We start from the raw sequence: 27755 nt of genomic DNA on the forward strand, positions 1-27755 counted from the left end.
GTGTGCTTGGCGCGGCGGCCCTATGCAGTAGTTTGGACGAGCCTACATCATCATCAGCTACCATCGACATATACGTGCCGAAAAGACCAATTTCTGTCGAATCGGAGATATTGCTGCGATCTCTGACTGCGTGTGAGCTCAGACTTGGGTTATCCTAGAGGAGCTGTACGATGGGGTCATTGGAGTATGGAGTAGTCGCGCACAACAAGCCCCCCTCCCCGGTATTCATCCAATCTGTCTTGTCAAAGCTGCGGGCCACAGGCAAGGCGTAGACTAAGCGATCCCGCCATAGCATCTTGAGGTTAAGCACTTTTTAATTTTTTTTTAATTTTTTAATTTTAATTTTTTTTAGATGGGTAATCTTGGTTAGCAACAACAGAACCGTTGCCCACATGTGGAACTACCACATATGCAGCATTGGATGTCATGAAGCAGTTCACCCTTGGAACGGCAACCTTTAAGCCAAAATGGGGAAAGCATATGATTAGCTCGGGGACGCCACAAACAGTCCTGTCCAAAAGTGGTGTGGTCTTCTGGTGCATAGAACAAGAGATGCTGAGTGTATATGTGGAGTGTGACAGCAGAATGCGGAAAGCGACCAATGGGAGAACATGGCTGGCTGGTTAGACCGACATTTGTGTGAGCTGAAAAAGGATATTTTTGTCGTACCTCATCCATCCTGCACTGGAGATAGGCTCTGAGGAGAAAAGTCCCCACCGCTATCAGCTCGACATAGATCTTGCAGGCGGTCCTCTTACGATAGCCACGAGTATCGGCAAGCACCCGTAGAATAAGTCATGGCATTTTCATGGGTGGTCAGCTGGGATGGTCGCGATAGTTGCGATAGTTCTATGTAATTATTGCTGGGCTGCGCTAATAAGCCAGCGACCCACTCCCCTGCCCTGACATGAGTCTACCGTTCTCGCGGGTCGATGGTCAACCAGGATAGCGGACACGCCCAATTGGCGCGGTGATGTGTATTCAGCAAAACGGCAACGTTAGACGAGGAACTGGGTTTCCGGTACGCCAAACCGCCGTCATTGTCTGCCAGTAGGCTTCGCGAAGACGAATTGTGCTTGTTCCCAAGGAAATATTTACCGTCCGCGTTGGATTATTTACCCTACAAAGCACCGCCACGCCGTCATGCAGTCTGCAAGTGTCACTGCATGCTTACTGTGGTACCTGCCGCTACCACGAGTTCTGGGGTTCCTCAAACACCCGCCACGAAGAGCCGTTGTCTTGTATCGAGGCTGAAACGATGCATGTTCTGGCAGCACCAATTGCCAGCCTTGCAAGGCTGTGATGATGCCATGGGTTGCCTCAGTAGACATTATACACACTCTATTCACAGGCCAAGTCTATCGGGTTATCGCAGGATAACTAGTGTCACACGAGGATTATGAGAGCAGGTTGTGCTGAGCTCACAATCTCCAAGACCATGCCGCCTAATCGAACCGGCCAGCAAGTAGGCTTCGCCTCCGAAGCGGTCAGAGTCCATAACGATACCACCTCCCAGCTCAACCGTCCTCCCAACATCTAGTCCTTCTCAGCGATGGCCTGTAATCTCTCGTCAATCTCGTCTTCCGTGAGTGTCCTGAATCCTGGGTTGGGACCTGGCTTGCCGTCTCCTCGAGGACCTCCCACAATTCCAATCTCGATCTCGCCCTTCTTGAAGTCCATGCTGAGGACCGTGCTCAATGTAGTAATGGCCAACTCGACGACATCTTCCCATGTTCCGTCTGCGTGGTTCTTGTTCTTGAGCTTCTTCTCAAGATGGTTGAGTGCCTCTTGCTGCTTGGGGCCGGCAGCCGTACCCTTGTACCCAACGTAGTATCCAGCCGGGTCGCACTTGAAGAGCTGAGGCCCGGTCTCAGAGTCCAGTGATATCAGGGTCGCTGCCACGCCATAGGGTCTCATGTAGGCCTATCATTAGGAGTAAGCAGAGTCCAGTAGCGTGAGCCCAAATATAATCTCCAACGACGCCGACTTACTCTTTGGGTGTAGACTTGGCTGATGTTGGCCAGTCTCTTGGCCAAGACATCACACGGCATCTCGTAGCCATACTTGTACTTGAACTCGGCAGCCTCGCCCTGTGCACGTTGTGAAAAGGCCCGAGCATCTGCGATAGAGCCGGTCATGACGCACCCAACGGAGGGCGAGATCTGGAAGATGTGCGATACAGACGAGGGGTCGATCAGCTTGTCCTGATTGACGCCATCAGCTTGTGTTGCTATTCATACTTGCTTTGGGTTGCCAAGAACACCCCCGGATGTACTTACGGGTACCTTCTTCTGAGACAAAACCACTGCGCAGTCCTTGCCCCGGACTCCTATTGCCATGATATTGGCGGCTGTGATGGCTTTGAAAGCATATTCTGTAGAGGCGATTCCCCGTCAGCTTACATTCTCACCCGGAAACCCGGCTCAGTTGACATCCAATACGGCGAGGAGATAAGCTTTGCTGAGGTGTCGGCCGGTGGAGTGGTTTACGTACCAACTTGATACAGTCTACCCTGCTCGGAGAAGATGGTGATGTGTCGGTCGAATCCTGCACTGCCTAGAGTCGGGGCAACAGGTTAGTATCGTGGTTGAGAGACTTGAAGCTATACTACCATGGGGGCTGGAGAGGGAGCATGACGTTCTGACCTACCCGACATGATGGCGGATGCTGTGCGGGCGTGGAGGTGGAAATGGAATGGTTAGATGTGGGGTCGAAACAGTAACGCGGTGACCGAGTGTCCTGATGGTCGTGGGATCGTGATGCGAGATCGTTGGCTATTTGTCGTGAGGTGGGATTGAGGTTGTGACAGACAAGAGGCTGTCGTGAATTAGGCAAGGCGATGATGTGAGCTCGCCAGCCTTGAGCCTGCGCTACTTATTAGTTCACCTGCTGCAGGGAGCTGGTTGTGCTGTGCTGCGCTGCGCGGAGACGCTGAGACGCTGAGACGCGTTGCTGGGAGCTTGCCTAGAAGCGAAAGCACGGGGCAGGCACTCCAGCTACAGCTAGTTAGAGCTACAGCTAGCTACATAGACTACAGCCACACTTCCAGTTGCTTCTCAGCCCCTGCCATAAGGGAACACACAGTAAGGTATCAGGTCGGAGACCGGAATAACTAAGCCTCCTCCATGCCGCTAGAAGTGGGATCTACGGCACCTGGGCACTTCCAATGCAATTATCGATTCAACCGTCAGCCCCACCAAAAAAAGTTCATAGGAACGACTCGGCTATCACGATAAGATCACTAGCAGATTTTCAAGCCCCGTGGAATCTATTGGCGAGTGTTCAGTCTCATGAGAGTTTGTTGTTCTAACATCGTAGCTCCCTGTCCCGGAGTCCCATTGCATGATAGGAGACAGTGCTCCTCGCGAGGAAGAAACGTTGGCTGTTTGAGCAGCACCGAGTCCCATCTTTGGCGCGGGCCCGAATTCAAAGCATATCAGGTCGGTCGGTCAATCAATCAATCTGTGCTCTGCGGATCATTGGAGCCAGCAAATCCATCGTCCGCGCTCTTCCATTGGAAGACAGGCGAGTGGACACTGCAACTTGCACTCTCTTGCATTCTTGCTTGCATCCTAATATCACCATCCCCCTTCCATCCTTCTTGCTTGGATTCTCAACATGTCCTCCTCCACCGATGGCCGAGTTCCAGCCTGGAAGCGATTGGGCCTCAAGCTCAAAGCTGCTCCCGATAGCCAAACCGAGAGCGCTCCCTCGCGAGCACTTGCTGCCCCATCCCCTCTCGCCAACGGCATAAGCGCGGCTGGCAAACGCAAGTCTTTTGGCGCCTCCGAGCCAGACCATTCTGCAAAGAAGCCGCGGAGGGACAACATCTCTACCCCTTCCAAGTCCAATACCCCCAAGGCTGTCTCCTTTGCTGCCGAACCCGAAGTCCGGACCTTCACTACGCCTACAGCTAAAGAGAAGAAGCCTCCGAAGAAGGAGAAGCAAAAGCCCGCCAAGCCAGCTCAGCAGACTCCCAGGGGAACACAACCCAACAACGCCGTGAAACCTTTGGCCAAGAAGGAGAACGCCGTCGCGAACCTGCAGTCCGCTCTAGAGTACTTGCGGCAGTGGCATTCTGCGCGAGACTCTTGGAAGTTCAACAAGAATCACCAGACAAGGTTACTCGAGTACGTCTTCTCCGACGAAACGACCATACCAGCTGTCGATATCGATATCTTCTTCAAATACATCAGCCCCCTCAAGGGTTTTGTTCGGAAGCGGTTGCGTGAGACCGCGGTCGAGGTCAAGAACAAGGATATGGATCAAGGCGCCGAGGGCTTCTCGTCCTCCAACAAGCAAGCCGCCGTGAGGAAGCAAAAGGAGTATGAGGAGATCATCGCAGGCTTTCTCAAGGAGGGGACGTCGCCCGGAAAGAGGCGCTTCGAAGAGGTGGACTATGTTCTGCGGACAACGGACATGGAGATGCAACGGCGTGTAGTGAAGCGAATGCGTGCGGAAATGGTTCTTGACGAACTTTCAGGCAGCGAAGATTCTGAAACGTCCACCAGCACGGCAACAGTAACTGACGCAGAGTCAGAAGACACAGCCGGAGAAGCCTCCAAAGAGAGTGGGTCAGGTGCCCCGGACGGTGACAAGAGAGCCAAACTCAACGACGGCACCCAACGCAGGATAAGAAGGAAGAAGGTGCGAACAGCTGAGGTGGAGGACACCAGCAGCTCATCAGACAATGATTCGGACTCGGACTCGGACTCGGACACGAGCAGCAGTGGCAGCGACTCATCGGACGACTCAGACTCAGATGTTGTCATGGAGGTTGATCAAACACGGAACGAGGCAGAGACATCGTCAAGTAGTAGCTCATCTTCGTCATCCGAGGCAGAATCAGACGATGATTCCAGCGATCAAGACGAATCATAGTACTTCAGCAGGAAACGTCGATTTCGTGATAGCTACTTAGTAAGGATGCTCAAGTAGCTATATCAATAATTGTTCGAATTCCCTGATGTACAACAGCAGACAGTTTCAAATGAGCATACAATCCTCAGACGGCTTGAAGTCTTCCTATTTTCAGTGTGAAGCGTCAGATATTGCATCCGGTAAATTTTAATTTTCAGGTTTCGGGAGGGGGGGGTTTTTTTTTAAAATCTTTTTTTTTTTTTTTTTTAAATCAGGAATGAATCTTCGCTGTAACTGCTCATGAGGAAAGAAGTTGTGTAGGACTTGTGCCTTTACGGAACCGGGAAACGCCGTACCCCATGTTTTATTTGATAGAATCACAAAAAGCAAATGCTCCGAAGATATCAACATGCTAAACAGCCCTCGGGGCTATGTTACTATGACCAAACCCTGTCACGAATGTCCCAAAATCATAACTGCCAGGGTCGTCCGCTAGTAGCCATCAGGGCTGGACCCGTACAAAGATCTGGATTGTTCAGACAGAAGGAGATACCACTCATCAATGTACCACCGGGTGGAGGTTCTCTTGGGAGAGAATGCCGCCATCAGGACTGCCCCGTCAAATGATATTTGCTGGGATATTCTAGCGTCGTCTCGAAGCTTATATATCGTTGATGCCATCACCCAAAGGCTCATAATCGTCCTCCGACGGTAACACCCAAGCAGATATCGCCAGGGAAGCGGCAACAACGAACGATGCACTGGCGCTGACTGTGCAGAGGACCCACGACCAGCCGAGACTCCAGCCGGACATGATAAACTGCGAGTCATGATTGAATAAGTACGCCTAGAGAGTCACCTATGTTAGCAACAGGGGACGAACTACAGCGGCTCCGGTGGGAGGAGCATACCACAATACCCATGCCCGTAAACTCAACAGCCGAGTCGGCAAGTAGTAGTCCGGCGACCAGCTTCCAGCCATCCTCACGCTTGAACTTGCCGCCGGCCATGACTACGATGAACGAGACGAGCGTTGCAAGCTCTACTACCGTCGCGAACGACAGCAAGAAGCCAGAGCTGCGCCACAACGAGCAGAAGGTCTTATCTTCCCGGCAATCATCGTCGTCGGGGAATGGTCGACACGACGGGTCACTCGAGGACGAACAACTGTGGTGGAGACCCAGTGTGTGTCTGAACGTCGTGTCGGTGTTTTTGTTATGGATTTCGTAGTCGAGCCAGTGAGTCGTGAGGACGGACACAATCGTCAATAGCGTGGCTGTTTATTGGCAGACATAATTAGTTACTGGCAGTTGATTTGGACACGCGAAGACGTGGTATATTCTCCGGATTATGGACAAGTTTTGAAGCTTAGGCCTCAGAGAATATCACAACTCGTTTATCTTATTGCGATGAACCTCCAATGGCGAGACTCGAGCGCTCGCAAACCATTGTTTTCAGCCAAGCTGGAAGAGTGACAATGACGTACCAACGATAAAGACGGATAGCGCCACGCCATAGACTACCATGCGCGTCATGATGGGCTAGTTTCCAATTCCTGCGACAATGACCTTGAGGGGCGCAGAGTTGGCAATATACTCATATCAATATACGAAGGCTGGCTCGATGTTCGACTTCAATGTCAGCTACACAATCGTATGAGCGGTGTGGAGTGAAGATTAAATGTCTTTCCGCATGACGACAGGGCGGTTTGCAGGGCAAATGCGGTTTTCGTAGGAGTGCAACCCCGGATCCGATCCAATCGATCGTCAGCGTGTGGCTGGTGAGATGCAAAGTTGCGCAGCAGTGACAGGGTTGCAAGCTACAGCTTCTACTCTGCGTTACTGATGGATCATGGACACCTACTTTAACCTTTCATCTCGCCAACAGCGGTTAACTTTTCCTAGCAACTTTCTTGTCTTATCTTCATATAGAGGCGCTTCTCTCATTCCTGTTTGTTAGTTTGTCTTTATTATATCGCCAAGAAAAAAAAAGCTTGCATTGAGATGCATCAAAACCCAGACTACTGGCTTTATTCACCCACACACATGATGATTCCAAGTGGAAGTCAACTACACTTTTACTGAAGCGAAGTACAAGCGTCATTGAACGAAGGCCAATTTCACTTGGCGGATTTGTCGAACTTTTGGTTCCCACCGCCTACAAAACTATACAAATCCTCAGAGGCTTCACATGTCAACTTTGTTGATTTTGATGGACGCTAGGTGAGGTACCGAACTCTACGTATACAACGGTTGACAAAATGTCTGCAGCACATGTCACAGTTTCATGCAACGACTCGGTCTATGCCTTGTACCACGCGGCTTTGAGTTCATAGAACTCATGATGACCTTCTGGAAGCATTTTTCATGGCAACGACTGTTCCATTTGTGTTATCGCTAAAATGTGCTGGGACAAAGTCAAGACATGAGTTCCACTCAAATGGAGACGTTTTACATTTCAGCTAGTTAAAAGGCGCAGACGCACATAATGGCGCAGGCCCCCGGCCTTATCAGCGAAATTCCTGGTCCTAGCTTGCAGATCGCTCAGATCAGTATCTCTGACGATCATGGTGCCAAGTGCCGAGAACTTACGCGTTCTGGCAGCTTCATTGAAACCAGATGAAACCATTCTATCAATGTCAAATAAGACCGTTCTAGGTAGCCAGATGAACCCTCGATACGGCTCACGGCAGACGCTGATCTCAAGTCAAGCCGTAAGCGCCTTCCCCGGCCGAACCGAGTACTTGGTGACAATCCACAAAATCGAAAACATTTGGGTCGTGCCAGCCACGACACCATTGATTGGAAATCGAGACTCGAGCAAGCCCCACGCTACAGCATTAAGCTTGCAGCCAAAGATATGCCAGGGCCCCCAGAACCCCAAAGAAAAGCATGCTCGAATCGGTCCTTGAATTCACCGCCTAGATCACTCTAATCTGGCGTTTGCAGTCGTCCAGGTTGGAGCCTGCGAAGGCCATGCGGGTCATCTCACAGTATGTAAGTCTCGCGTCGCATCCAGTCTAATGCGGTACGTACCCCTCTTGAATACAATCAAACCAATGATCGTCGGAGTTCAAGATCGATATCAAGTCGCATTGGGCAAGGTCCAGATCACGCAAGAGTGCGCTCAGTAAACGTTACGGCAAAGCCCGTATTGAGACCCCCTAGGCGACCCCTACTATCCAAGCCCTTCGTCCACGATGGTGCCTGGTCTATGGTCGCTTGTCATGAATCATCGGATTGGACCAAGATCACATCCGGTCCGTGCTTAGAAATCTTGACGTTGGCAGATGTATTCCGCAGATCGCGACTGTATCCTGCAGTTACCGCAACAGCAATCAGTTGCGACGGTGTTTAACGGAGCCCGAGCCGCGGCCTATCTCCTCTCTCGATCGATATTTCTTGCAAAGGTCCTTCGTAAATTGTAGATTTATCTTGATCCTCGTCGCTGGGTCCGCACCTCTCCTTCCCCTTCCACTTAACATCTGTTTCATCCTGGGATACATATCTGGGCTGCGGGCTATTTACGTCTTTCTTTTCTTGGCGCAACTCCAATCTGCCGGGATTTGCCGAACTTTAGACGCATTGTCTACGTATACTCTGTCAAGACTGAAACAAACTGCAATTAAAATCTTGCAGATATTGTTCAGGAAGCAAGACCCACGGTAGCTGTGGTATCAGTTATGGGAATTGAGATTCGGTATCAAATGTTGCGACAGGTCTGAAGTGCTTCAAGTTCTCGGGGTTACCAAATAAGGATTTCAATCAAATCGATCAAAGGCAGTTAAAAGGGGAGCTTGCGATAAGCGTAAAGGTCTGGCGGATTCACCTTAAACATCATCCAAACAACAGAGCATCATGGTCGACCATCACCATCCAGTACAGACGAGCGCTGTCTACCTATGCGGCCCGGCGGCGCAACGTCCACTCATCCCTCCTCCATCTCCCCCTTCGCCTCTCACACCGACCGCTACCGGACCCGCGACTCCGATAGAGGAGTTTTGTCTAGATGAGGGCCCGCTTGCAAAGGCTTTCGAGGAAGAAAACAAGCGGGCTAATGACAGGATCTCGGGAGCTATTCATGTCTTGAATACTGAGGCGTTATCACTTAGGAACCTCACTACATTGTACGAGACAGATTCTATCATTGGCGCGGGCTTCAACTCTGCAGTTGAGGCCATCACAAGGCATAGGGGCCAAAAAGGCAAAGTCGTCGTGATTGGTGTTGGAAAATCGGGGTACATCAGCAGGAAGTTAGTAGCGAGCTTCAACAGCCTTGGTGTTCGGGCGGTATTTGTGCACCCTACGGAAGCTCTGCACGGTGATCTAGGCGAAATCGGGAAAAACGATACAGTCCTTTTCATCACGTTCTCAGGAAAGACGCCAGAGTTGTTATTGCTCCTCCCGCACATCGATCCGTCTCTTCCAACAATCGTCCTCACATCGCATACGCGGCCCGAGACATGCGAGTTAATCAAGCAAAGACCGGGTATGATCCTATTGTCGGCGCCAATCCACGAATCGGAGACAGCGTCCTTCGGAGTGTCCGCACCAACCACTTCCACCACAATGGCCATCGCGGTGGGTGATGCGGTCGCTATCGTCGCGTCAAAGGAACTTCATGCCAGCGTTTCGGCGACATTCCTGCGTAACCACCCTGGCGGTGCGATCGGAGCAACAATCAAGAAGGCACAGAGCATGGCAGAGATCGCGACACCATTATGTGAGATCATCTCATTGCCCTGCCACAGTATCCTCGATGTCCGGGGCGGCGATGTACTGAAGGCCGCATACGACTCATCCACTGGCTGGGTGCGCGTCGGCGACCTTGTTGCATCGCCCGGTCGTATCAGGCGACTGGAGTCGTCAGACTTCCTTAACAAGCTCAGTGATCTGCCCGGGTTGGGCGCAAGTCGGGAAGAATGGATCACGATTGCTGGAGATACGAGAATATCGCAAGCCGCTGAGTGGATCAACGACATGCGATCGTCAGACGAAGAGTCATGTGACGAGCATTCCATCGTGGCTGTCATGGAAGATGGGGACATCACTGGTGTTCTGGAGGCTGGGCAACTACTAAGCTGGGAGGATTAAAGCACATTATAAGCACGGAGCAAATGCAGATGGGGAATCTTATTCTGGGAATCATTTTATTGGTTCAGATTTTACGCAGGCATCAAGGGAGATGCCGAATTGCATCTAGACTTTCGCTCATGAGATACTGAATGCGTCTGTCGTTACTGGCGTTTAGGGAGATAGAACTCGGAGCGAGCAGAGCCAGTTGGCCGCATCCTCCACGTGGGTACCATTGGGTTTATAGCGCATCAAGTCGCTGCATGTTATGAGCGAGCATGTCATTGAATTTTCAACAACAGAAAACTCCCCCTTACGGATCACCGATCTTACACATCAAACTGCTTGAACATTATGTTGTGACTTTGTTTAAATCCGCTTAAATTTCTCACAAAATCCTTTTTATTTTTGGTATCAAAATGAACTGAGCATACCTGCTTGATTCACAACAAAAGTTGAGGTAGAAATTGGTTTACGAGAATTGTCCAATAAGTTAACAAATCTCGAAACTCACCGTAATTGATCGAAAATCTATTACTTGCAGAAAATAATAAACATATAATGTGTGGCTTTTTGAAAGTTGTGTAGAATTATAATCAATGGTGAAAGATCAATCATGGTCATACGTATTTAGCCGGAGCGACTATCCACAGGGAAATGGGCAAGCGAAATATAGTGCGCCTTCGTGTAGGATAAATTGCCCTATCACCTCCTTTCCATCAACACGAACTCTTGGCAATCTGAAGTCGTGAGCTCTGGAAGTATCGGACACACATGTCTTTGTTTCCAACAGATTGAAGTAATTATGCATCATGTTCTACCGCATGATGAAATGCCGTCAAACGCGGTTGTTTACGGAAGGCCTCACATTTGACGGACATATTCATCACGTTCTATACTATTGCTCAGACACGACATCACATTCTTTGAACTGTTAGGAAGTGCATTCGACTAGTTAAGGAGACCACGTCGATGCTCTTTTCGAGATGACTCTAGTTCTCTTTGCATAACTTGATTGGTTCCACCTTCTGGGCTTCTTGGGCTTTGAGGTGTACCCAGCCCATTGCCTGCTGAGCCAGGTTTTTTTTTTTTTTTTTTTTTTTTTTTTTCCTTCGTCTGTGCCTGGCAGGCCTAGTAAGACATCCAACTCGTCCACGTTTCCTGTTTTCGTGCCAATTCCGCAGTCGTCTAGAAAGATACTGGGAACGTAGTAATTTAGCTGCCGAGTGCCGCTCTCGTCCGTCCAGCAAAACTCGATCATGAAATTGATTGCATGGTGGGGCTCGAAGATCTCCATTCTGACCGCGACGCCGCAAGCCCTGCACAGTCTCGCATCTTTCATCTTGTCAGGTATGGCGACGGTAACGGTATAGATATCCGCGATGAGTTGCACCTCGGATTCGCGGCCGAGACATGCCACCGGGTAGTCGACGTTTCCCGTTTGGTCGACAACCATTTCGACATAGCCAGCTGTCATGGTGTGGGGCTTGAAATATTTCTTGGCCAAGTTCTGCAATGCAATTTGCATTTCGCTCATTTGTATTTCGGAGAAGTATTCATCGAGTCTCGGGCCATCCGGGTCGCATTCGATGAAGCCGCGCCTGGGTTCGTCGTCTACATCTCACATGTCGTCCATTGGGTTATATGCCTCCATGTAAGCATGAAGGAGAGGTCTGAAAGGTGTCGATCGAGGAAACCACTGATGACTGGGGTCTAATTGGCTGTATTTGTGAGGAATTCGATTCTTTGTTTGGTGTATTCAGTTGGTGTTCACTTGTACCCCGTCACATTACCGCAAAGAACGATCCACTAACTAGCAACAGTGAAATCGCCGCTGCAAATGTTTTGCGGGAGAATCGTTACCTCCTCAAATTTCCTCGCCTTGAAGCACAACACGGGCAAAGGGGAAGTGATGAAGTACATAATAATATATGCTGATGCAACAGGATGACTATAATGTTGGTATTTCTGCATATTGGTCCTTCGGGTCCATGTTTTGTTTGTGATTAAATAGAGCAGTCATGGTCTTGATGTTTGGGGAATTGGCAGGAACAAGTATAGTACTGCTAACGTTGTATGAATATCTAAGCTCATATTGCGATTAAGTTCGTGTATGCTTAATATAGAGAAGTAAGTCACGTCCATGTCAGCTGACCTGGTGAATCACACCCGTTGGGCATGGCCGTTACTCACTCACTCACGTGGGACGTGGGACATGGGACGGGGAGACGGGGGCCTTTGGATACTTTAGATGCTGCCCAGAATAGACAAGTGCAGAGAGAGCGGGGGCTCTTCCTTTTAGCATGCGGGGGGCCCAGATACATTATGTACAGTAGAGTAGCTACATAAGGTTGGTTTGGCTGTTGAACTGACCCAGCTTTCAGGATGGGCGCCATCAGATGAAAGCAACAGACACAGACCTGCGCCTCCATGTTTTGGAACTGTTTATATAGAGTTTGTCGCATTCATGTGAAGGCGGTCACGTAGCATGGGTCTGCCCGACCTGTCGTGTTCATGCGAGACCTCTGAAGACCCTTGAGTGATTGGAGGACAGGCACGACCCTTGCTGTCAAGACGTAGATTCCACCCAAGCTGCAATTTCCCTATGACGAACGACCAATCAACTACTGGGGGTCCAAGTCGCGATCGCGTCGGCGGGCTGCTGGGGGCCAATTTACCGACGGGAGAAAGCCACCCGCTCGTCATTTTTTGTTGACAGCTGACCACGAAATAATCACCAGTAACCAAGGACGACGACGGCGACGACGACCCAGGAGAGGCAGCGACCACCGCAAAAACACCGCCGTCTCCCACTCCCACTTCAACTCCAAGGGGGCTATTCTCGCCGAAGATAAGAATAAAAATAAGAATAACCCAAGCAATTAATCAGTCAATCAAATACTCCGAGGGCCGGCTGCTCCAACGTCGAATATAAGGCTGAGGCGGCAACGTCAACACAAGGTTTTGTGCTGGCGCAAGTGCTAACCTAGCACCTTGCATAGAACCTTTTGCGGTCACCCCGGCCCTGTTTTGAAGCCCGAAGATTGCTGCATCGTCGCCTCGCTAAAAGTAGCAACAAAACTCGAGTGCTAAACTGCCAGCTTGGTAACTGTTTCTGCTGGAAAAGCACTCGGCGATAAGGGGTAATGAAGCCCTGACGGTATTCATGAAGTGCCCAATACAAGTTTCAGGCCCGAATCCATTACTGTGACGGAATCGCGACATCCCCCCCGATTGTTCGCGACCCGACACGTCGAGCCCACGAAGTCTGCACCACCCCCATCGAATCGATCGCATGCTGCGGCTATTTCCAACAACGATTACCGTAGCATAGGAGGCAAGGCGGACCCCCTTCCCCGCCACTCGCAACATGGCTCCAGCCGGTGGTGGAAACATCAAGGTGGTGGTGAGATGTCGACCCTTCAACAGCAGAGAAAAGGAAAGGGGGGCAAAATGTATCGTGGAGATGAAGGGCAACCAGACTGTCCTCACCTCTCCACCAGAAGCCTCGCTCGGTGGTGCGAAAGGGACCAAGGACTCGGGACAGAAGGCCTTCGCCTTCGACAGATCGTACTGGTCATTCAGCAGAGACGATCCCAACTATGCCGAACAGCATCACCTCCACCAAGACCTGGGACTGCCGCTTTTAGACAATGCCTTTCAGGGCTACAACAACTGCATTTTCGCATATGGCCAGACGGGTTCAGGGAAGTCATATTCCATGATGGGATACGGGAAAGAGCACGGTATCATTCCTATGATCTGCCAAGACATGTTCAAACGGATCGAACAGATGCAGGCAGACAAGACACTCAAGTGCACGGTCGAAGTCTCCTATCTGGAAATCTACAACGAACGAGTAAAAGATCTCTTGAACCCTGCGACGAAAGGCAATCTTAAAGTCCGAGAACATCCCTCGACAGGTCCCTATGTTGAGGACCTAGCAAAACTCGTGGTCACCAGCTTTCAGGAAATCGAACACTTGATGGATGAGGGCAACAAGGCAAGAACCGTCGCCGCCACCAACATGAACGCAACATCCAGTCGAAGTCATGCTGTCTTTACTCTGATGGTCACTCAGAAAAAGTTCGACACGGAAACCAAGATGGAAATGGAGAAAGCCGCCAAGATCAGTCTGGTAGATCTTGCTGGTTCGGAAAGAGCAACCTCCACTGGAGCCACGGGAGCCCGTCTCAAGGAAGGTGCTGAGATCAACAGATCATTGTCGACCTTGGGTCGTGTCATTGCCGCGCTTGCCGACCTCTCGACCGGGAAGAAGAAAAAGGGGCCGGGTGGTCAAGTGCCGTATCGTGACAGTGTCCTAACTTGGCTTTTGAAAGACTCGCTGGGAGGAAACAGCATGACTGCTATGATAGCAGCAATCAGTCCAGCAGATATCAATTATGATGAGACGCTCAGTACACTACGTTATGCCGACTCTGCCAAGCGCATCAAGAACCACGCTGTCGTCAACGAAGACGCCAATGCGCGCATGATTAGAGAACTCAAGGAAGAACTTGATCTCTTGCGGAGCAAACTGGGCGGCGGCGGTAGCGGCGGTGCGGCCGGCGGTTCGAGTATAAACCCCGACGAAGTCTACGCTGAAGGAACGCCTCTTGAACAGCAAATAGTCAGCATCACATCAGCAGATGGCACTGTCAAGAAAGTTTCAAAGGCCGAGATTGCCGAGCAACTCAGCCAAAGCGAAAAGCTACTGACGGATCTCAATCAAACATGGGAGGAAAAATTACTCAAGACCGAGGAAATCCACAAGGAGCGTGAAGCAGCGTTGGAAGAACTGGGTGTCAGCATCGAAAAAGGATTCGTTGGGCTACATATGCCTAAGAAAATGCCCCATTTGGTCAACTTGTCTGATGACCCACTTCTCGCGGAATGCCTGGTTTATAACCTCAAGCCCGGTACCACCACAGTCGGAAACGTGGAGTCAAACGCGGACAACCAGGTCAACATACGTCTCAACGGAACTCGCATTCTTCACGAGCACTGTACGTTCGAAAACGCTGCTGAGGGAACCGTGACTATTATTCCAAGCGAGGGCGCTGGCGTAATGGTCAACGGACAACGTATAAGCGAACCGACTCGTCTGCGATCTGGGTATCGTATCATCTTGGGAGATTTTCACATCTTCCGTTTTAACAATCCTGTAGAGGCCAAGGCAGAACGTGAGGAGAATCGACAGAGTTTCTTTCGTCAGTCTGTCACCGCGGCTCAGCTCGGACTTGATCTCACCCCATCCGGCACCCCATCCGGCACCCCTTTGAGGCCAGGCCATGAACGGTCGATTAGTAAAGTGTCCGATTTTGGTGAGAGTCGACCTGATTCTCCCTCTCCATTTCGTGGCGGTGATTCGGACTGGTCAAATGCTAGACGAGAAGCTGCTGGTGCTATTCTGGGCCAAACAGAGCAAAATCTTGCCAATTTGAATGATGAGGAGCTCAATGCTTTATTCGAGGATGTGCAGCGTGCTAGAGCTGAACGTGTCTCTGGCAAAGATGGCGATGAGGATATTGACTCTGTAACTTCGTATCCAATACGAGAGAAATATATGTCAACAGGCACGATTGACAATTTCTCCCTCGACACAGCGCTCACCATGCCTTCAACTCCGAGAGCCGGCGACACAGACGAACGCCTCAGGGAGATACGTGAGGTTATGCAGACGCAGCTTGAAAAGCAAAAGGAAGAATACCATGATCAGATTAAGAGTGCCGAAGCAGCTAACGTTGAAGTTGAGGAGATCAAGGCGGAGAAAGTCAAGATGGAGGAAACCTTGGTTCAGCTGAAAGCTGAAATGCAAAAGCAGCTTGAGGTCCAAAAACAAGAATTTGAAGCCAAAATCGAAAAACTTGATCCGCTCAAGAGGCCTAAAGCGAAGCCAAGGTTGTCCGACGAGGAGGTCAAACGAGCAAAGAAGGCTGTCAAGCTCTGGAGAAGCCGTCATTATGTACAGATGGCCGAAACGGTACTACAGAATGCTGCAACTCTGAAAGAGGCCCAAATCATGAGTGAGGAGCTTGGCGAAAATGTCGTCTTCCAGTTTACTGTTGTTGATGCCGGGCATGGTCTGTGTTCATCCTATGACATGGTGCTTAACGGGGTGTCTAACGAGGGTGACGACATTGCCTTGGAAGAAGCCCAGAAACCGTGTGTCGGTGTTCGGGTCGTTGACTACAAACATGCCGTCGTGCACCTCTGGAGCCTTGACAAGCTTCACGACCGAGTTCGACAGATGCGCCAGATGCACCAATATCTGGATCAACCAGAATACAGTCAGCACTTCAAGCTTGATAATCCATTTGTGGAGCCCTGCATGCCGGAATACTCACTCGTTGGTGAAGTCGATATACCACTGAAAGCTGTTTTCGACAGCCGCGTACAAGACTTCAATCTGGACGTGTTGTCGCCACACACTTCTCATGCAATTGGCATTCTCAAGCTTTCTCTCGAACCCTCAAGTGCCCGTGCACCGTCTAGCACGTTGAAGTACAATGTGGTCATGCATGATATGGTCGGTTTCGCGGAACGGGAAGGGACCGAGGTTCATGCCCAGCTTTTTATCCCTGGAGTGTCGGAAGATAGTGTCACCACGACTCAGATGATCAAGGACTTTGACGAGGGACCAATTCGCTTTGACAGCGTTCATAGTATGAGCGTTCCCTTGTTCGGGTCGCAGGATCTCAACCTGCGTGTTGCAATCTTTGCCAAGGTTTCCACGATGCATCTCGACAAGCTTCTGAGCTGGGATGAGATGCGAGACTTCGTTCCCGGTGCGGAAAACAAGTCGAGGAAAGATGCTCGTATCAATGAATCCCATTTCCTCACAGAAGAGAAGCATGATCTTTTGGCACGGGTACAATTCCTAGAACTTTCAGAGAATGGCGATTATGTTCCGGTTGAAGTCACACAAACAAGCGAGCTGGACAGCGGCACTTTCCAACTCCACCAAGGTCTTCAGAGACGAATAGCGATCAACCTTACACACAGCTCTGGGGATGCCTTGCCGTGGGACGACATCACTTCTGTACGTGTTGGAAAGATTCAGCTTGTGGACCACGCCGGGAAGACACCTGATATGGGAGCACCAGCTCCTGACATTCCGCTAAGGCTCAGCTCTAAACCAACATTCCGTCAGAACGCAAATGGTACCCGCAGCGTGAGTATCAGTGGCCAGTGGGATTCAAGTCTACATAATTCACTTCTGCTGGATCGGACGACAGTGGACAAGTACAAAGTGCAAATGACTTTATCTTGGGATATCAGTTCAGAAAAGCTCGCCATACCAATGAAGTTCACAACCACTGTTTTTTGCCAAATTCTGGGCCGGTCTTTTATTCGACAAGCCTCCATGCTTTCTGCTCTTTGGCAGCACGTACGCATAGTTCATTCAGCGAGCACCATATATACTCTCACTATGCGCCCAGCGCCTATCAAGCGAGTCGGCGATATATGGAGGTTGGATACCCAGCATGGTTATGTCAAGGGCGAGGAGAATCTGAACAACTGGACACCAAGGGGCGTCTCGCTGATCGGAGATTTTCTTGCCGCGCAGAAGAAACGAAGGCGCATAGCTGAAATCGGTGCCGCCCAGCTCTTCCTCAAGAAGATTGGTCTTCCAGAGCCGAAGAATGCACCTGTAGAAGATGAGCATCAATCTGAATCGGACGAGTTTTCACCGGTATCCAAAGGCAACAATGATGATGACTCAATTCACGCCCTTCTCAACGACACTCCGCAAACTTCACGTCCCACATCGCCCAAACCTGATGACGATGAAGCTCCGCAAGAGGCTCAAGAAGCACCAACCCCAGAAGAGTCTCCAGCTCAGCAAGCTGAGCAAGCTGATCGAGCTGAGCCTGCGACATCCGATACATATGTGGAGCTTGTCGAGGAGACACCTGCGCAACCGGAATATAACGAACACGAGTCACTTATTCTCAAGAAATGTATCAAGCTCTGGACCAGGTATCCTGATCCGGTGATTCAAATCTTGAGCCCTGAAAATACGGCACCGCCTGCCGACGGCGTGGCTCCAGAGGCCAGCGCCCCGCCGCCACTCATCACCACGATAATACAGGTACCGAAGAATCCGAAGGTCCTGAAGGGCGGCTATCTTCTCATACCAAACAACGACTCCAGCAAATGGATCAAGCGTTTTGTAGAACTACGAAGACCATATCTCCATATCCATAACTCCACAGACGGGGATGAGGTCGCTATTGTTAGCCTGCGAAATTCAAGGGTCGATAGTCAGCCCGAAATACTCGCGCTCTTCAGCGGGCAAGACCCACATGACGACGAAGAGGGTACATCGAGTGGAGACTTCCGACCCGGTCATCGTAGGACTTCATCGGGACGTATTGTATCATCCATGTGGACAGGTACTGGCGGGAGCTCTGCTGGGCCCGGTCTGGGTGGTCTAAGTGAGCGCTTGCAAACAGGCGTCTTTGCAGTCTATGGGACTGACAATACGTGGTTATTTGCGGCTCGCAACGAGCGCGAGAAGCTTGATTGGATCTTCCGCATCGACCAAAGCTACTTTTCCGGTACCGGCAGCGTGAGCGGTAGTGGTGCCGTCAGTCCGCAACCTGGAGGTTACGCAAATGGCGATGGTTACTAATAAGCCTCGTACTTTCTGGGCTATATTACTCTAATTATTGGTTTGGAACGAGGTTACGATATATGCCCTTTTCGTTTAATGCTACATATAGCGTCGGAGGCCTGCATTGGGTCCTTTGACGAACGAATGTTTGGTTTTTCTTTTTTTCTTTCTTTGGCTATAATCAACTTGTATCATACAACGGGCCTTTTGCACGCAACTTCGGGTCGACATCTAGAATATACCCCCGAGTCGAAGGTGGCGAGGTGGGTGAGCTTGCCGACCAATAGACAAAAAGATAAAGGAAAGGAGCCGTGGCACAGTCCGTCGGCAATCTGAGCTAGTCATATAGATTCTCTCCGCTTTAGCTTAGCTTGAAGCTTCGGTCATCGGGTTTCTGTCAAAGGGAAGATCATGGAGAGAGATGTGTGTGTCAAGGCAAACTAAGTCTTTTGGATGGTAATGGAGGAGACAATTGACAAATTCGATTGGTAAATTTTGACCGACATGTATGTGCTCTGCCAGTGCGATGAATCTTTTCTTCTAATATATTACAACGGGGTTTGACCTTGGTGTGGCCAGCGCAGGCCTCCTGAAATTATTGGACACTGAAAGGACAACCAATGAATAATGCCAACCAGAGTTTCTTCGATATTGTTGGCTGATTAGTCGTTATTACGGGTGTTGTAGCCTTTCGTCGTGCGCCACCACAAGCCGGCCTATGGCACCGGACCATATCATGATATCGCGCCGAAATTCTCATTATTCAACTGTTTCTAATTTAAGCACACTCTAATTCAGCAACGGGTTGAGGCTGAAGTGGTTCATCAGCTCAAATTCGATCTGTCAGCTATGTGGCGCCGGTTTAGCTTCGCTTACCCCAAAGTCGCCTTCACTATGTAATACTCCATGCAACGTAGCGACCGGCCCTACCAACGTCCTATTGGAGAACAAGCTTCTGGGGTACGGTAAGCACCCCAGATCAAGTGCAGCTGAGACACCATGGCTGTAGCATGGCGGTAGCATGACAGCACTGCCGGCTCACTATCATACCAAAGTGACTTAGAAAGAAAACTCTCTTGGTGTGGTCGGGATGCCCTTTTCATCATTCGGAAGCCGGCGTCTGGTGCCAAGGGCTCGTATCTGGACTTCGTTTACATCGCCTCAACGCCATCATGGTAACGATACCCCGAATGACGACGAAAGAGATCTGGTGAGGTTGGGAAGTAGGATATCATAGTATATAAGATGGTATCACCCAGAAGTTTGTGGCATTTTGTTCGTCATCATCATCAACAATACACAGCAGTAATCTAATCATCTTAATTCTTCTCTAAACCCTCTTCATTATAATAGTTCGAAGAAACCTTCAAAGGACTTAATTTCACCTGGGCGAAGAGTAATATCAGCACAAAAAATGTACTTCACAAGCATTGTCGTCTCTGCCCTCGCCGCCGCCGGCCTGGCCTCTGCCTCCCCTGCCTCCCGCGGCAGCAAGCGCGGCCCCTGCCTCTCGCAGCCGCCCTCCTCCATCGGATTTCCCATCAACTACAATATCTCGTCGGCTAGTAGCCCCTTCGCCTCCTTCCTGATCCCGCCCAACAGTGTCGGGCCCTGCACGCTCGTCGCCAAGTTCCCCGCCGGCTACCCCGTCAGCACCGCAGGCAACCCCCTCGTGGACTTCGTCGACGTCAACGGCCCCGCCGCCGGCAGCGTCGTCGGCACCGCGCACCTCCAGAGCTCCCCGACCCAGGCGACCAAGACCTTTATCAACAGCTTTGCTTGCCGCGACGTGATGGCTTATCAGCTGAAGCTCGCGCCTCAGGAGGGGAGCAACGAGTGGGTTGCTTTCCAGGAGATCCAAGGCGTTGGCTTGTTCATGGAGGTTGGGGACAGCTGTTAGACGGTTGTTTAGCAGCAGGAAGAGTCCATGCGGATGAGATCGATCATAGAGGATGTGTCTGGTTAAACGGTCGTTACTTTAGAGAGCTGGTTTCCGATGCGATGGTGCGAAGAGTTTCCACGCGAATGGAGGAATAGCATAAAGCGTGATGAGTCCTTGGAATCCCCTAGTCGCTTTTTAATAGAGGGAGATGATTTTGACAGTACAGTGCGCGTGACTACGCGTGATATCCTTAGTTCAGTGGGTGTGGTGCGCCAGATTTCTGCCTCCTGGCGCAAAGCAGAGACGTCCAACTTGTATCATCCATCGACTAAAAACCACAAGGGCCGTGTCCCAGGGCTCACACGATTCGTACAGACGAATCCACTGTCAGTATCTAATTGGGGACCTGCTCCACAGTGACAGTTATGCCTCTGCTTACTCTGATAATCTTTTGTAACATCTCAAGAGAGGCATGCGCCAGTCGGTCGTGCCGCGTCCAGACCCTTTCGCTCCCATGCGTACTGTTTTATTCCCTGGTATTCGGCGATTGGTAGTCCTCAGTTGGTGCTACTATACCGGAATCAAGAGCGACGTCCATGAGCCGGTCGGCTGCGTGATTAAAATGCCTGCCTCCTTTCCAGAAAAAATCTTACACAGCTTCTCTTGTTCCAATTTCTTTATGGCCTCGACTAACCCTAAAAAGAAGTCGAACTTTTGCACCTGAGCCCCTGTAGCGCTTGCGTAACCGTTGTGCATATATTTGAAGATGTACTATGTTGGCTTTTGACAAGACAATCCGAGTTCGACCTGATGAAGACCATTTTGAGAGCCGTCGACGCAGTAACAAACCGCCACCATTCGTCTGCAACTTTGGTGTAGGTGACCTACACTGTCCTCGGAGCCGCGCAGAGCTCTGCTCTCTCAGTTGTTGCATCTCTCCGAGGAAGCACTTCGGCTTTGTTCTCGGCTCTGTTATTCTGCCCGAAAAGATACCAATCAGTGCTCATGCTTCGGCTCGGCTGTTATTGCGGCAAGCACCATTTGTTACTATGATGAAGGAGTGATGTGATCGACTGCCAGCATCACCCCACGGGGATATTGGCATCTCGACAGTTTCACTCCTATCAAGAGGCCTCCCAACGTACTCTTCCAATCTGAATAGAGCGGCCATCCCCCCAATCGCTGCAGTGTGCGAGACTTCTGAGCTGCGCTGATGAAGTACGGTTCAAATTCTCATAACAGAAATCCAGGAAACTATTCGAGTTGATTATTTGCCAACCATTTGGTGAACTGTACGATCGAGAGCTGTTACCTGGCTACATCGAGTTATGATGAAGCAAGCACAAGCTTTTTTTTTTTTTTTTAGCAGCATTCACTATTTAGAGGCCGTGTTAGTAGCGTGTGATAACCCAGCGCCAGATGGTTGAGGTGGGAAGCGGGGTTGTTGTATAGTGCTTGATCGCATGAGGAGTGATATTGTCTAAGTTACCAAGTCACTCATATCCTCAAAAACACTGCTTCCTAGCAGATCTCGATACGGATTGTGTTTACGTGTCTCCTAGGCCTGGCACGCCTGAGATAGATGTTAAGTCTGATAATGGTGATAGAGAGACCTCATACTACTTTTTTGTAGTACGTGGACCGGAACCAGATTGCTTCGAAGACTGGTATCTCTCATCGTGCTCTTGAAGCCAGCGTCCTTCGAAACTTGGTAGTCACCAGGATCGCCCGGGTGCTTTGCCACCGTGCTGGTGGGAGTTTGTGTTGTTTGTGGGCATCGTGCTGGCCTTCCACCTGACCATTAGTGCAGGACGGGAGATACACGGGCAACTTATAAGTTTGTTTTGGTTTTGAGTCTTTCATAACTGATAAGCAAACCGGTCAAAGTCAAGCTGCCGTGGGAAAGACGCGATGGACTCGCCTGAGGAATTTTGTAGCACCTCAATACAACCAAGACGGCTTGGATGCAAGCGCTAAGATTGCCCCTCACACAGACATATATATACCAGTCGCAGCGGATCAAGCAGCTGCAATAGCGCAACGCAGCATAGGGAAATTAACCCTCTCCTCCGGCTGGAGACCACAGACGAAGTAACGCGGGGAGAATTGCGGTGGCTTAGGTTAGCTTAGAGCTTCAGCATACTTGGTACATGTACAAAGCCATTTCAGCGCCAAATTCCCCCAATTTAATATGGCAATTCAATGGTAACAATGGCCCAGAAACATACGTTACTGCCGCAGCACTTACAGACAGCATTCCTCGACCATCCGCAGGATCGGCTCAACGATAATCGCAGGGTCAAACATCGATTGGGGGAATGATATCAACAAGTGCTGCGCGACACTTTGCCAATAAGAGCATGCTCTGGTCCTAGAACGAAACCGCCTCCTTAACATTCTTGGGACGCACAATCTCAAAAATTCGCTGGTTCGATGTTTCCCACGATGCACCTTTCTACCAATTCCCCTTATCGAACTTAGCCTTTTATCTCAACAGACACACACGTTTGCTAGTGTGATACTAGTATACCGCACATTTACGTATCACTAATTTGATATGTTTCCACTGATAGGAATATATATAGTATACCCATAGACAACTTCGTCCTGGTCCGTCTTGTTTTGGTGTATGTTCAAGTGAGGAGCGGAGCTCGTCGCAGCTTTTAGAACCGGGCCGATGGTGTGCTCTCTCCACCTTCGTAGCGTCGTCTGCCCGTGCTGAACGCGTGTTTCGCGCTTCGGTAACTCATCAAACACAAGCCACCCGATGCAGAGAACATGATTTCCCCGTCCGAGAACGAAAGCGGCGAGCGCCAGCCGCTGCTGAGCAATGAGTCGACTCAGGTCCAAAGCATTGTTGATGCAGCGCCTGCGCCAGATGTTGAAGCGCAAGGCACTTTTTCGCGCAATCTAGGCACTAAGGACGCATTTGCCATTGTCATTAGTATCGTGATCGGGAGCGGCGTTTTCACCTCTCCTGGCTCCATGTAAGCAATCTCGGAGCCAAGTCCTACCCAGTTCAGCATGCCATGTATGGAGTGCCTGCTCTCATCAGAGGCAATCTCAGTCTTTGTTTATTTTGCAGAATTCGCAAAGACCTCTCAAGCCTTCTTGAAAAAAACTTTACTTATTCTAAAAACTAGTGATACAAATGTTCCGTCGCCGGGCATCGCACTGGTTATTTGGTTAGTCGGTGGTATTTTAGCATGGACCGGTGCTAGCACTATGGCGGAGTTGGGAACCGCCATTCCGGGAGAAGGTATGCATCATCACGACGATAGACAAAGTGAGAAGTATTAACACTTCGTATAGGTGGTGTACAACCCTACCTGCAATATATCTTTGGAGATGCATTTGGCTTCCTTGCTGCATGGACGTGGATAGTCGCGGTCATGCCTGCGACACTGGCCATTCTGAGTATTGTCTTCGTCGAGAGCATATTCTCGTCTGTGGGTGTGACTGATCAGGCTGATTCAGTCGGGCACAAATTGCTCTCTATCCTAATTTTGGTTGTCATGAATGTTGCAAACTCCATCAGCACAAAAGCCAGCACCCGGCTCAACAGTTTCTTCGTCTTCACCAAATTCCTAAGCATCGTCGGCATCGTCGTTGCAGCAATTATCGTAGTGGCTCTCCAAGTGTCGAAGCCGGATCGTGACATTGGTGGTCGAGATTGGTACAACAAATCCTGGTTTGGATATCGAACTACAGTCAATCCGGACGGCAGCAAAACTGACTGGACTGTGCTGTCCCAATGGGAGTTATTGGGGCACTACTCAGCAGCATTATACGGTGCGCTATGGGCATATTCTGGTTGGGATAAAGTAATTATGCATTCTGCTATTTTCGCAAATTAACAACTTATTAACATGTTCTATAGGCAATTTACGTGTCCGCCGAGCTTTCAAGACCAGCCCGGCAGTTACCTTTAGCCATCAACACCGCGGTCCCTGCTATTATTGTTTGCTTCCTCGCTGCCAATGCAGGCTACTATATTCTGCTACCCTGGGCTGTAGTATCTACCACCGATAGCGTGGCAGTAGTAAGCCATCCGTTCCGAATTTTTCAACAAAGTATGACTGATTGTATTGTCAGACTGCCATGACCCGTCTTCTAGGACCCGTGCTTGGTGTGATTGCTGCCATACTCATTTGCCTGGTTGTTGCAGGGTCACTTTTAGGCAACTCTTTTGTCGCCGGCCGAATGGCTGTGGCCGCTGCAAATAAAGACTGGCTGCCACGCTTTTTCTCGTTCGTTGGTCATGTTGGTTTCCAGCCTCGACAAGATTCTCCGTCAGATAACTCAAGTGACGAATCTACCACCATCAAGAAATCGGAATCAGATGCACCACTAAACGCCATCCTTTTGTCGACTCTGCTATCGGCGCTTTATATCCTGCTTGGCAACTTTCGTGCTTTGGTGACTTTCAACGGACTGGGAGAGTACTCGTTTTTCTTTTTGACCGTGCTTGGCGCGGTGATTCTGCGTTTCCGCGAGCCTAACCTGAAACGCCCTTACAAGCCCTTCTTGTTAGTGCCATTGGTTTTCGCTGCCGTCAGCGGATTTGTGGTCGTTCGAGGTGCCATTTTTGCACCCCTATTGGCCTTGGTCCTGATCGTCGTTTGGGCAATTGGTCTGGGCTTCTACCAAATTCGAAGATATCTCGCACAACGAGACACATCGGTAGAAGTGTAGGCTTTTGTTTACTCGGTCTAAACTGGCCACTGTCTTTTGGTTTCTCCGGATGCCAATAGGCCAATGTGTGGCCCCCTGCATTCCGGAGATAATACTGGGACTACTGGAGGGTAATGCAAAGCACATATTAGCTTGCAAATAAAGCCAATCACCTTGGACGATCTTATCCCCGGGTCGCCACCAGTCACCTCGACCAAGGTCCCTCCCGCTGCCCGGAACGATCTCGGCGGACGATCTGCGGGGAGAACATGGCTCGTACGTACAATTTTATAGTCAATGAACTAAACCGTTGTTGTCGGACCTAGTCTGGACAAGGCATTATGCAAATCAATTATGGCCTGCGTTCGTTCAATATACATCGCGTCTGGTCCAATCCATATTTTCTCATCTGACCACGCGTCAACCCATTCGATAGCGATATGCCCCGGAAACTGGATCGCAAACCACGGGTACAGGTCACGGAATTCTCCTGCAAGATTAGGCACAAACCGTGGACAAGGATCCTCGGAACGCAGCACCACTAAATCCTGCTGAGGAAACATGGTCGAATATCCTCCCCCTTGTGCAGAATCTAGAGACAATCTCGGTATTACAGGCATGTTCCACGCCAGGAGCCCCATGGGTATGTTCCGTCCATAAAACCATGTTTTCCAGGCGCAGAGTTTGTACCCCGAAAGTTTCCCAAATGTGATCATCAGTTGGCGGCGATTGAACCGTCGCTTCATGCCCTGGTTCGAAGCTCGGCAGTCAGTCCGAATTCCTCAGTCCTCCAAGGACGCAGACGAGCGACTTTTGTCCATGGTAGGCCATCCCCAATCCCGGAAGCATGGAACCACTTGGCCCTCGGCCGGGTGTGACTGAACTTGTTCATCATCCTCCAGATCAGAGAGACGTTTCTCATAGATGAAACTTTGAACTCCGTATCCAGTGGCGACATGGACCATGCTATTCTCATACAGCATTTCTGGCGGCAGAGGTCGCATGGGCAGGGCAGGGCTCATCAGGACAAACCGCGAGATCCAAGATACAGGCCCTGACTTTTCTGGGTAGGTCCATGAAAGCGGGCCTCGAACTTTTTCCCGAAGCTTTCGGGAGTTATGGTTTTGGGGAAGCTTTTGACGCTCGGTCCGCAGATGATCCTGCGACCCAAATGCCGGGCATCTGCCTTCCATGATGCGTAGAATCTTGAGGAAACAAATGAAAATTCAAATACAGGTTTCTTGATTCGAGCTCGTGCAAACTCGAAGTAGGCAGCTCACGGATAGAGATAATCAAGATGATAAATGCTAGGGGCAACAAAGACTGCTATATGAAAGGTCAACTTATGTTGCCTGATATTGGTGCTCTGATCATGTCCACTGATCCCCATCCTATGATTGATATGAAGTCAATCGTGCAGATCCAGTGTCTTGATCAGCCCTCCACAATTCTGCTTGGGACCCGAACCAAGATCCTAGGATAGGTATTCAGGACCAGTCTTCGACTAACTGTTACAACGGGAAACGATGGTAGAGGTAGAGCATATCTATCACCGAACTAAGCAGAGGGATGCAGTCGCCTAATTTTTGGGTCTCATCGACACCTAATTATAATTTCTCAAGGTTGGCACTACTCAAATGGCACAACATAGGACAGTCCTGGCCTCATAATATAATATCCACATGGATATTTTGGATAGCTTGCACAAAGATCCCTGCAGCGGATGCGTCGCATGGTTCGACCAGGGTTACTTCAAAACTTACATGTAGCCCTACGGGAGCTCGGGCGTTGAATGAATCATTGCTCTGTCGAGGCTCTCCTTGGTTGAGCGATATGAGCGGCTACTGGGTGGGCTATGGAATGCAACGCGCGCATAGGAAAACTGGCGAAATGGTCCCAAGCTCCTCAATATAGCATCCAGACCATGACGGGGGCAAATGGTAACAACGGCAAGCCGCCATTGCCACACCGTAGCGAGTATGAAGTATGCCTCAAAATGCATGATATAGTGATCTGCCATGTAGTCCGAAGAATTGCGTGATTGTACAGAAACATGGAATGTTGCAAGTTTTCGATCATGTCACATGGAAACTGAAGGGGAACCATCTCGAAACCCTTCAGCCATCGACTTTACTGACTTTGGAAATTAATTGGACACCCCGAAATGGAACAAATTTGAGACTTCATGGATTGCGCATTGCCTTTGGTGAAGAGCAGCTACTTCGATAACAAGGGGATCACAAATATGATGAAGACAGCTGGGCGAGTTCTGCACAATAATGGAGATTATCTGAACATCTATCGGTTTATTTAGCAACAATCCGTGCTCGGCCGCTTGGCTGTTTTTGGCCAAGTGCGGTTCGCTCTGATCATTTCCGTGGCTGGCCAGACATACCGCGTCAGCTCCTAACATCTACGCTTCGACAACTTCTATTCTGGGGGGAAGGCAAGTTCTTCCAGCTCTCACTACTGTGATTTTCGAACACCAAGAACTGTCGCCCGCCTGGGAGTCGATATGTTATGCGGACAAAAGGTGATACAAGTCTTGATTTGTGTCATGAGATTGAACGATGCCCATTGCGCCGCCATCTTCAAACATTAAGTTGATTCATAGTCACCAGTCAAGATCCTACAAAATCACAAATTG

At 50.0% G+C, this 27755-nt stretch overlaps 8 protein-coding genes across 8 annotated transcripts; 5 read left to right on the top strand and 3 right to left on the bottom strand.

Annotated features, from left to right (window-relative positions):
• Positions 1-1469: 1469 nt before the first annotated feature.
• On the bottom strand, positions 1470-3066 carry BKA67DRAFT_303700 (proteasome subunit alpha type 6). Its single transcript, XM_046096093.1, has 5 exons — positions 2650-3066; positions 2494-2556; positions 2280-2374; positions 1992-2204; positions 1470-1923 (listed from the first exon to the last, which is right to left on the bottom strand). The coding sequence occupies exons 1-5, from the start codon at positions 2654-2656 to the stop codon at positions 1537-1539; spliced, it is 765 nt and encodes a 254-aa protein (XP_045957175.1). The 5' UTR covers positions 2657-3066; the 3' UTR covers positions 1470-1536.
• A 65-nt stretch (positions 3067-3131) lies between these two features.
• On the top strand, positions 3132-5134 carry BKA67DRAFT_692188 (uncharacterized protein). The gene has a single exon (XM_046109206.1). The coding sequence runs from the start codon at positions 3619-3621 to the stop codon at positions 4879-4881; it is 1263 nt and encodes a 420-aa protein (XP_045957176.1). The 5' UTR covers positions 3132-3618; the 3' UTR covers positions 4882-5134.
• Positions 5135-5504: 370 nt separating this feature from the next.
• On the bottom strand, positions 5505-6685 carry BKA67DRAFT_303748 (uncharacterized protein). Its single transcript, XM_046096094.1, has 3 exons — positions 6347-6685; positions 5772-6136; positions 5505-5707 (listed from the first exon to the last, which is right to left on the bottom strand). Exons 1-3 carry the CDS (start codon positions 6393-6395, stop codon positions 5522-5524), a joined length of 600 nt encoding a protein of 199 aa, XP_045957177.1. The 5' UTR covers positions 6396-6685; the 3' UTR covers positions 5505-5521.
• Positions 6686-8717: 2032 nt separating this feature from the next.
• BKA67DRAFT_659561 (uncharacterized protein) lies at positions 8718-9953 on the top strand (the record flags this gene model as incomplete). The annotated part of the gene is made up of 1 exon (XM_046107458.1): positions 8718-9953. One exon carries the CDS (start codon positions 8718-8720, stop codon positions 9951-9953), a length of 1236 nt encoding a protein of 411 aa, XP_045957178.1.
• Positions 9954-10887: 934 nt separating this feature from the next.
• On the bottom strand, positions 10888-11409 carry BKA67DRAFT_536612 (uncharacterized protein; the record flags this gene model as incomplete). Its single annotated transcript, XM_046100189.1, has 1 exon — positions 10888-11409. The coding sequence occupies one exon, from the start codon at positions 11407-11409 to the stop codon at positions 10888-10890; it is 522 nt and encodes a 173-aa protein (XP_045957179.1).
• A 1893-nt stretch (positions 11410-13302) lies between these two features.
• BKA67DRAFT_659562 (kinesin heavy chain) lies at positions 13303-18570 on the top strand (the record flags this gene model as incomplete). The annotated part of the gene is made up of 1 exon (XM_046107459.1): positions 13303-18570. One exon carries the CDS (start codon positions 13303-13305, stop codon positions 18568-18570), a length of 5268 nt encoding a protein of 1755 aa, XP_045957180.1.
• Positions 18571-19966: 1396 nt separating this feature from the next.
• On the top strand, positions 19967-20452 carry BKA67DRAFT_659563 (uncharacterized protein; the record flags this gene model as incomplete). Its single annotated transcript, XM_046107460.1, has 1 exon — positions 19967-20452. One exon carries the CDS (start codon positions 19967-19969, stop codon positions 20450-20452), a length of 486 nt encoding a protein of 161 aa, XP_045957181.1.
• Positions 20453-23145: 2693 nt separating this feature from the next.
• On the top strand, positions 23146-25270 carry BKA67DRAFT_303886 (amino acid/polyamine transporter I). The gene is made up of 4 exons (XM_046096096.1): positions 23146-23693; positions 23747-24258; positions 24315-24476; positions 24530-25270. The coding sequence occupies exons 1-4, from the start codon at positions 23459-23461 to the stop codon at positions 25127-25129; spliced, it is 1509 nt and encodes a 502-aa protein (XP_045957182.1). The 5' UTR covers positions 23146-23458; the 3' UTR covers positions 25130-25270.
• Positions 25271-27755: the final 2485 nt, after the last annotated feature.

Source organism: Truncatella angustata, assembly GCF_020726525.1.
Source record: "Truncatella angustata strain MPI-SDFR-AT-0073 chromosome Unknown BKA67scaffold_5, whole genome shotgun sequence".
NCBI classification, from domain to species: domain Eukaryota; kingdom Fungi; phylum Ascomycota; class Sordariomycetes; order Amphisphaeriales; family Sporocadaceae; genus Truncatella; species Truncatella angustata.